At 50.0% G+C, this 10,168-nt stretch overlaps 1 protein-coding gene across 1 annotated transcript in view; it reads left to right on the plus strand.

Moving 5' to 3' along the window:
* Nucleotides 1–9,091, plus strand: part of GRIN2A (glutamate ionotropic receptor NMDA type subunit 2A) — a 373,011-nt gene extending 363,920 nt beyond the window's left edge. Inside the window, exon 14 of the mRNA XM_045462078.1 lies at nt 4,915–9,091. Within this exon, the coding sequence (XP_045318034.1) occupies nt 4,915–6,714 (1,800 nt within the window). The 3' untranslated portion in view covers nt 6,715–9,091. The remainder of the gene's footprint in view (nt 1–4,914) is intronic.
* The last annotated feature ends 1,077 nt before the right edge of the window (nt 9,092–10,168 follow it).

Raw genomic sequence — 10,168 nt, forward strand, 5'->3', positions numbered from 1 at the left:
CATCCATCCCTACACCCATTTACCTATCCATCCATCCATCCATCCGGTCCATTTATTTATCTACCTATTTCTCCCATTTACTCACCTTGGAACGTTTTCACTCTGAAAGAATTTAATGAATTAAGACATGAAACATGGTGAAAACCCCTTGGGTACAAACACCTGGTTTTATATGCTAATGGTTATTGGGAAAACTAAATAATCATTTTTAAAGGAATTTGTGTTTTCTTAGCATTTGGTGATTTTAAGAACTTTGGAGATTCAGAAGGCACATATTAGCTTAGTGAGGAAGATTTATTTTTTTCTGTTCAGTGGCACTCTTAACTTGCATTCTGTGCAAATACATATTTCCTAATTAACTTGATGGCATCTAAACACAGACTGCTTAAAAATAACAGTGTGCACGCATCTAGCTAGGTATTATGCCAACTTTAAGCTAATTCTCTCCACCAATTACTAAAGGCTTTCCATACCCAAATGACTCTGGGATTATCATGAGCAAATGCACACTGTTGCATTTCCTTGTAAGTCCTGCTTGGATCTGGAAGAGCGTTTCCTCTGAGATACCATTAAGGCAGCCAGTTGAGAGGACTGTCATTATGAGGCATGAACTAAATCCCCCGCTTCCCTTGCAAGCATCTTGAGCAGGATTGGGGGGCAGTGGGGCACACAGGAGTAGGCATCGTCAGCTTTACAGGCTGGAATCTGAACTTCAGTCTCCCCTCCCTGGGGGAGAGAGGACCCGTGCCTCACAGGAGCACTGCAAGGACTTTTGTGCCCCTTGGGGACTCCCATCCACCAGCATTCCTGTGTCCTTAAAGGCTGCAGGGAATGCTACTTGAGCACTGACCCTCCTTCTCCCCAGATACTATCTTTTAAATAAGTGCAGCCCTAATATGTGTGAAGAGAAGGATTTCATATTTAATATACTTTTCCTGGCTCTCTCATTTGTTAGGGAACTCAGAATGAGCTCAGCACCCAATTTCACGCATAGCAGGGCTTTCAGATTGCTCAAGAAAAATGTTCCTCCTTTCTGATCAAGGGCTAACACACATCTCTTAAATTCGTCTTATGGGCACGTTCACACACATGCCAGCTTACATGTATATTCTTCACACCGAGCAGGCCATACACACAGAAACAGAAGTGCCCTCGTTGTAGGCATGTAAACATTTTCTTTAACAAACCTGCAGTGGGGAATCCCCAAGCCAAGAACCCACTTTCCTACCAAGCCAAGATCACAACCCCACAACTAATCATGCCCAGCGTGCGAATAAGGGCCAGGTGACTGACGTCTCTCTGTCATCTCTAATCCTGACAGCACCTGTGTGACATGACCACACCCATCCTATGGATATGGAGAAACTGAGGCCCTGAAGGGCAGAATGGGACCCTTTCAGCCTCACCTTATGTCTCCTGCTTCACCTATCATGCCAGAACAAGGCAGGAAAGAGGAGGACTGTCTTGTGCACTGGGCTGGGTCGCATGCTTCCGCCCATTTCTGAGTGTAGGGACGTGGATCCAGGATGCTCTGAAATGTGCCTGCACCTGAGGCAGGTGTTTTCCTGCACAGCAGCCAGGGGTCTCCACTCACCAGTTCTGGTAGCATCTTCCACACCCAGCCTGTGGACCTAGCTGTTGCCATGCAGCAGACACATGCAGCTGTCCCCATGGGCTTGATGTCCCTCGGGAAGCTTCTGAATAGTGCAACAAAATACAGACTGGACATATGGGCACTCCTGGCCTGCCAAGGGGGCAGACCAGAGCTTGAAGAAGTCGTTCACTTCACATGAGAACCCAGTTTCTCCCACAGCTGGGGCCTTTGGCTTCTCCGGGTTAAAAAATAAATGTGCCCTCTAGTCTGCAGGAGGCTCTTAATTTTTCTCTCCAAAATGTTCTCCCTCTCCCCTAGAAGAAAACAGTCAGTGTCACCAGCAAAAAGAACCCACCTCGGTTTTCAGCCATGAGGAATTGGAGACATAGCAAAGACAGAGACCATGGGATCGAGACTGTGGCAGCCTGTCCCGTGGGCTCCTTGGAGGGGATCCTGGGGACAGTGACGGGTTTCTGGCTCCCCCACAGGACCAAGAGAGCAGAAGTAGATACTGCCTCAGTCTGCCAGGGCCGCTATCACCAAACGCCACACACTGGGTGGCTTGTGAACAAGAGACACCTACTTCTCATGGTTCTGGAGGCTGGGAGTGTGAAATCAGGGTGCAGCGTGGTCAAGTCAGAGTCCCCTTCTGGGTCATAAGGCTTCTCCTTGTGTCCTCACGACGTGGAAGGGCCATGGGCAATGTGGAGCCTCTCTTACGAGGGCAGTCATCTGCCTGGCCAGCGCCCCACCATTATGACCTAACCCCCTCCCAAAGGCCCCACCTCTTAACACCGTCAACTTTTAGGGTCAGGATCTCATTATGTGAATTTGTTAGGGGGACACAAACGTGTAGGCCTTGGAAGATACATCAGGGGTCAAGCCCAGACTCCAGGGAACCACAGAGGACAGTAGGGTGCATGCCCCATCAGGAGTGTTCTGAGGGGTCAGGGGCCCTTGAGGAGAGCCACGATGGGGCCGAGGGAGGGTCTGGGCTGCTGTCCGAGGAGAACGAACCTTTGGTAGTAAAGGGTAGCATGCGTCTTCTTGCAGCCGTGGTAAAGTGTGCAGTGGGGTCTCGTGCTAGTGTGTGAGGGAGTAAAAGGTGACAGAAAAGAAGGGCACCAGTAAAGGTGGGCACCCGGTCAGTTGACCCTTCGCCTTTGGCTCAGGTCATGATCTCATGGCTCATGGGTTCAAGCCCCGCGTCGGGTTCTGCTTGGGATTCTCTTGTCTCCCTCTCTCCCTGTGTCCCTCCCCACCCCTCAAAAATAAACATTAAAACACATTTTTTTTAGGCTGCAGCAGCTTATCCAAGGTCACAGAGCTACTAACAGGTGGAGCTGGGACTCACTTCCAGTGGGTTCCAGGCTCCGGCTCTTTCCGTGTGTCTCTGATATGCACCCCCTCCTCCTCAGCAGCCCATCAAGAAGGTGGGTCAACTGAGTGGGAGAACACTAGCACCCAAGCCTGGGGTATGGGCTGGGTCCATCGCGTGGCCTCCTTTCCGAGACTTCCCCCTGCACCCCAGCAGCTGGAAGTGCCTTCCCAGTATCCTGTGAGTCCTAGGGCAAACTGGGGAAGAGCGAAAGCAGTCAGCAGCCATCCTCCTGCTCCTGAAACAGAACTCAGCCCCCTGACCACCTCTGTGGGCCCCCCTCAAACAGCCAGCCAGCCCATCTCAGCTGGTTTTAACATATTGTTCTGTCAGGGAAGGGGGGGACAGAAGTTCTTAAAATCTCTAGCAGTGTGGGGGGAGCTCATTAGAACAAAATTACAGATTTAGAAAAAAAAAATGTTTTTTAAGTAGGCTCCATACCCAATGTGGGGCTTGAACTCACGACCCTGATACCAAGAGTTGCATACTCTACTGACTGAGCCAGCCGGGCGCCTGTAGAAAACAACAAAAATTAACTCCTATCTTTTTGTAATACTGACAAAATGAAATCAAGGCACAGATCTGGGTCCATCCAAACGTACAGGAGATACACCGGTTTTCACCCACACAAGCCGAATCTTGCCGGGTCAGGGTGTAAGATTCCCATGTTACTGAGCTGGGTGGGAGGTGTGGGTTCACAGGCCAGGTTCAGAAGCACCGTGCTGTGAACTGCACAGTGCGTTTGGGTGATCCCGTCACCCAGCAGCCCCAGGAGGACACACTGGAGACCCTGCCTCCTGGCAGCAGGTAAGCAGGAACCACACGCGGCACAGAGATGCACAGAAACACACTGTCTCTCTTTCACACACACACACACACACACACACACACACACACACACACACACGGAATATATTAAGCGGCATAAGCGAAAAGTCCCAAGTGGCGGCCCCAGGGGTTCCAACCATGTCCTGTCTCTCCATCCCCTGTACTGTGTTCCCTCCTATGATGGCTTCACTCTCAGGCTAACATCCCCACATGGTGACAAGACTAGTTCCCCGTGTCTGCTCCTTTTATTCCAGCTTCTGTATCTATCCTTCCCCAAAATGTGTGATTGATCACTCATGGGTTTGATGTCCACCCTTAGAGTGACCACAAAGGGTTTTCTGGTTGACCTGCTTGGGTCTCATGCCTTGACTGACAGCTTCAGTGTGTTGCTGGGGCAGCTCCCCTGAAGAATTAATAATGGGTGGTCCTTTTATGCCAGTTTATTCTATTTTTTAATGCTTTTTAATTCATTTTTGAGAGAGAGAGAGAGAGAGAGTGTGTGTGTGTGTGTGTGTGTGTGTGTGTGTGAGAGAGAGAGAGTAGGAAAGGAGCAGAGAGAGAAGGACACACAGAATCCGAAGCAGGCTCCAGGCTCTGAGCCATCACCACAGAGTCTAACGTGGGGCTCGAACCCACGAACCGTGACATCATGACCTGAGGCAAAGTCAGACACCCAACCGACTGAGCAACCCAGGGGCCCCGTGCCAGTTTAATAGCTGACCCTGGTATCCACACTCCAAAGATGATCCTGAGAAACCATGGGGAAAGATGAGTTAGCAACCCACATATCAATCCAGTACCCCAGGTTCCACCGTGGAGGCACTGAGACCTGTATGGTTACGTGACCGTTAGTCGATACCTTCTCTCAAACTCTGTGTATGAATGTCACAGGCAAAAGTGTCAGATCACCTTGAGCCAGGGAGACCAGAGAAGCGGGGCACTTTGCCACTGGTCTGGTACATTTAAGAAACAGTACCAGGATTCAGATTGGATTTCGCCATCTCTCCAAGGCTCCTCCCAGAAGGACACATCTCACCTTCGCAGGTAAAGCCTGGGTGTGCAGTGTTTTTCTGTCCCTGCTGCCACTGATGATGTCTCGTGTTCTTTCCCACAGGGCATTTACAGCTGCATTCATGGAGTGCACATCGAAGAGAAGAAGAAGTCTCCAGACTTCAACCTGACCGGATCCCAGAGCAACATGTTAAAACTCCTTCGGTCAGCCAAAAACATCTCCGACATGTCCAACATGAACTCCTCAAGAATGGATTCCCCCAAAAGGGCTGGAGACTTCATCCAAAGAGGTTCCCTCATCATGGACATGGTTTCAGATAAGGGAAATTTGATCTATTCAGACAACAGGTCCTTTCAGGGGAAAGACACCATTTTTGGGGACAACATGAACGAACTGCAAACATTCGTGGCCAATAGGCACAAGGACAGCCTCAATAACTATGTGTTCCAGGGACAGCACCCTCTCACGCTCAATGAGTCCAACCCCAACACGGTGGAGGTGGCCGTGAGCACAGAATCCAAAGCCAACTCCAGGCCCCGGCAGCTTTGGAAGAAATCCATGGAATCACTGCGCCAAGACTCCCTCAGCCAGAACCCTGTCTCCCAGAGGGATGAGGGAGCAGTGGAGAACAGGACCCACTCCCTAAAGAGTCCTAGATACCTTCCAGAAGAGGTGGCCCATTCGGACATCTCGGAAACTTCGAGTCGGGCCACGTGCCACAGAGAGCCAGACAACAACAAGAACCACAAGACCAAGGACAACTTCAAAAGGTCAGCAGCCTCCAAATACCCCAAGGACTGCAGTGAGGTCGAGCGCTCCTACCTGAAAACCAAAGCGAGCTCCCCCAGGGACAAGATCTACACCATCGATGGTGAGAAGGAGCCCAGTTTCCACTTAGACCCTCCCCAGTTTGCTGAGAACATGGCCCTTCCCGAGAACGTGGAGTTTACAGACCCCTACCCAGACCACGACGAGAACTTCCGCAAGGGGGACCCCGCGCTGCCGGCCACCAGGAACCCCCTGCACAATGAAGACGGACCCCCCAACAATGACAAGTATAAGTTCTACTCCAAGCACTTCACCCTGAAAGACAAGAGTCCCCCTCACAGCGAGGGCAGCGAGCGGTACCGACAGAACTCCACCCACTGCAGGAGCTGCCTTTCCAACCTGCCCACCTACTCAGGCCACTTCACCGTGAGGTCCCCATTCAAGTGCGACGCCTGCCTGCGGATGGGGAACCTGTACGACATCGACGAAGACCAGATGCTCCAGGAGACAGGGAGCCCGGCCGCCCAGGAGGAGGTCTACCAGCAGGACTGGGCGCAGAACAGCACCCTCCAGTTCCAGAAGAACAAACTCAGGATCAGCCGTCAGCACTCCTACGACAACATTCTCGACAAACCTCGGGAGACAGACCTTAGCAGGCCCTCCAGGAGCATAAGCCTCAAGGACCGGGAACGGCTTCTGGAGGGAAACCTGTATGGGAGTCTCTGTAGCGTGCCCTCAAGCAAACTCTTGGGGAACAAAAGCTCCCTCTTACCCCAGGGTCTGCAGGACAGCAAACGGAGCAAGTCTCTCTTGCCGGACCACACCTCCGAGAACCCTTTCCTCCGCTGCCATGGGGACGAGCGACGCTTAGTCATTGGGAGATGCCCCTCGGACCCTTACAAACACTCGCTGCCATCCCAGGCCGTGAATGACAGCTACCTTCGATCGTCCTTGAGGTCCACAGCGTCGTACTGTTCCAGGGACAGTAGAGGCCACGACGACGTGTATATCTCAGAGCATGTTAGGCCTTATGCTGCACATAAGAACAATATGTACTCCACCCCCAGGGTTTTGAATTCCTGCAGCAGTAGACGTGTGTACAAGAAAATGCCTAGTATCGAATCTGATGTTTAGAACCTTCCATTAATGTTTTATCTATAGGGAAACATACGTAACGGCCAACGTTCTGGAGGGTAAATGTCGGATGTCCGATGGTGCCTGCAAAGAGAAGGGGATTTAGGAAGGTATTTTTTTTGTTGGTTCTTTTGCACCTGGCTCCACGCCATACATAGTCTTCCCCTCAAGGAATCTTGTGAGGCGTGTGCTGAGCATGGCAGATACCGGATAGGTGAGTCCTTAACCAAAAAAAAAAAAAAAAAAAAAAAAAAAAAGCAAATAAATAATAAATAATAGGGCAGGTCTCCGGGACACGCCCTCTAGGGATGTTGGCAATAACGATGCGTCGGAGGCCAGTGGTGATGTTATGATTTTCTATATTCCAAAGTCCACGAAGACCAGTCCACCATGTAATTTCCTCATCAGAAATGCCTAACGGTCTCTCTCATCCAGAATAAGCAATATGGTACGCACGTAAACCCGACACAGACACAGCAGTTACGAACGCGTCTGCACCGCAGCGAGATGGACGTGCAAGAGATGAGGAAGTTTGGCTTTGTACCCGTCTCAGCTTTAGTGTCATGCCTCCCGTCACTGCCCCGGCCCGACCCCAGAACCAACCCCAGGCTCCCCCCCCCCCCCCCCCACCACCACCACACACACAAAGAATCGCAAATTCGTGTGTTCACAGTAACCATGCTACCTTCACTAGAGTCTGTTTCCAAGACTCATCTGGAGGAAAAGGCCAGGAGGGCCCTCAGGCGGAGAACGACAAGAATCTCTCTGGATGTCAACTTGTGTGTTTCACAGACACTCTCTCACCCTTGGCTTCGATGGTCTTGTTCAGAGCTGCACAAACCGATACGTGTATGTCTCCGACACCTAATCTGTGGATCTTCTGTCTCTGGACACAGAGGCTGTTGTAGTTTATCCCGAAGATTCCTATGTACGTAAGTCTGTGTTTTCCCCCCCCTTCTGGTGACGACTCAGGGTTGTATAGTATCTGTTACCCCTTACCTCCTAGAGTGACCATCACTCGTTCAGTCCCCGAACAGCTATGGTGGAGTCCAAGTGTGTGTCACTGTTCCCAGGGTTGTCAACATCGTGGCATATGCCAGCAGCCACGTGTGTACCTTGATCTGTAAAAAGTACAATGCCGTCTGTCCACTGAAGGCTGGCACGCTTTTAGGTTAATTGTCCTTAACCTCATGAAATTCATTTGGACACTCGTTCCCACCCCAACCTCCTCAGATCAAAAGCCTTCAAAACATGAGAGACCCTCATGCATCGACCCTGAGCATCCTCGAAAATCGTGGATGAACTTTAGTGGCAAACACGATTACTCTCTTCTGAAATACTCGCTCGATTGGAGGCACAGTGCTTCACCAGCACCAACAGAGATCTATGACAAACTCCCCAGAGCATTTGTCATTTCCGAGCCACCCCCGTTGTCCGATTCTTGCTTTACTCAGATCTGTGCGTGTGTGATATGAAATGATACGCTTTTAAAAAAACAGTGCGGGGAGAAGGGAAAGCTTCAGCATCAGAAGCTCTTGGCACAGTGCCTCGCTCACGCCAAGTGCCCCCCCTCAAAAAAGTAGTTATGTTCTGACACTTTATCAGAATTTCCTAGTTTAAAAACTAAATATTATAACCCCCACAAACAATGTTAGTTGCACATTTTATATAGTTCTGATTTAGGTTCTTTTACATTCATTATCGCCCCTGAGATTTCTGGGATGACTAGGCCTCAGGTTCTGTAGAGTAGCTGAGTCTGCTTGACAAGATACTGTGGAAACCCTAAGCTAAGATGAACCCGACAGTCTCCTGGTTTCCTCCCGCATTCTGCTTTGGGTTCTCAGAGAAGGGGACGGAGGGGTAGCTACCCTGTTTCTTTTACACATGACACGTTCTATCTTGTAGGCAGGGTTTTCCTGCCAGGGGGCGGGGCCAGGAACGATTCTTTCAGAGCTTCAGGATTCATTGAATGGCTCCATCGTTGGGCCAGTGCACCCAGCAGTAATGAGAAGTGGTCGCAGTAAGTTTCAGGGTCATCGGTGGGGAGGCAGAGGGGCCAAAAGTCCTCTCCTCACCTTTGAGGTTGAGAGGCCCAAGAGGCTGGCTAGGCACCGAGGACAAACGTATTCAGACATTGTATTTTCTTTCTCAGATGGTATGCTTCTGCTGCCCAAGAGCCAACAGTGGAGAAGCCTAGACTGCGAGAGCCCCACATCCATTTCCGGTCTTAGGCACAGCCCTGACTATACTGTCTTTTAGAACTTTCTGCCTCTGCCCTCCCATTGCTTTCCAGACCTACATTCCCCCCAGCCAGGATCACCTCCTTCCCTCACAAGACTGGCGTGTCATGACGTGAAATGAATTAACAAAGTCTCCCCAGCACACACGGCAGTGTTGTGTCATCAACCCAAAGAGGCTTTCTGTCTTCTTCCCGTGTCCTCAAAACCCAAGGGGGCTCCCAACTGTGACAGAGACCTCCAGGGAGAAGGTGACGTACACTCATAACGTCCCATAGATCAAAAACCCTCCTGCTAACAACAGCATAATTTCTGTTAACCCCTTGTTTATCTAGGTAAAGAAACTAAAGATGGGGCTTTTGGAAGAACCAACAGTAACTTACTGAAAAAAAACACGTGCTTCCTTTAATACCCAAAGTGTTTTTTTTAAACAAAATAAACAATGAGGATTGGAATGCTATATATAATGAATGTATAATTTCCCTCTTTTCCAAATTCGTTGACTCTCAACGGTGATGATCGCAAACATCAGAAAATTGACCGTCGAATCAGATGGGCAATTGCCAAGAGAAAGATAATGACCCGGAGCGATTCCAAAGGAATCAAGTCAGTTCTGTTCTTTGCAGAAGCCTATCAAGGCATAAATAGGAAGCCCTTGACTCTGGACCCATCACAGACGGTTCCGCTGACATTCCAGCTTGAGATCTTAGATCTCAAAGAGCCAGAATCTCTGAACCCAAATTTGTGCCTGGGTTTCACCTGACTCAAGTCACAGCTGGCATCCATAATGGTACTTTGGCCACCCTAACTGGCCTTCTCTACTTGAGAGGGATACGGCTAGTACTTCTGAATGCAGATACATACGTTTCTGTTGATCGGTAACAGTATACACAGGCCCAGCTTAAAACAGTCTGTGTAAGAAGAGGGCCTTCTAGGGCGTGAATTCTACCCTGGAAACCTTTGAGTTTCTCAAAAATAGTCCTCACTATCCTTACAGTCTTAGGCCACTTCCGGCTTCACTGATCTGAGAAGACAGGTTCCTCGTGCGTCTGTGTTTCTGCCAGTGAGCCTTCCTTGAGCAGTGCGGGATTATGATCTCCCCACTCTTCTGTCCTCTGCACATCTCACTTTGTCATTACAGCCAGCCACGTGACTGGGTGTCTCGTGGATTAGACTAGGTTTCTCTTCCCTGTTGCAGAGAGCCTAAGAAGTTTTCA

Source organism: Leopardus geoffroyi, chromosome E3, assembly GCF_018350155.1.
Source record: "Leopardus geoffroyi isolate Oge1 chromosome E3, O.geoffroyi_Oge1_pat1.0, whole genome shotgun sequence".
Classification (NCBI taxonomy): Eukaryota; Metazoa; Chordata; class Mammalia; order Carnivora; family Felidae; genus Leopardus; species Leopardus geoffroyi.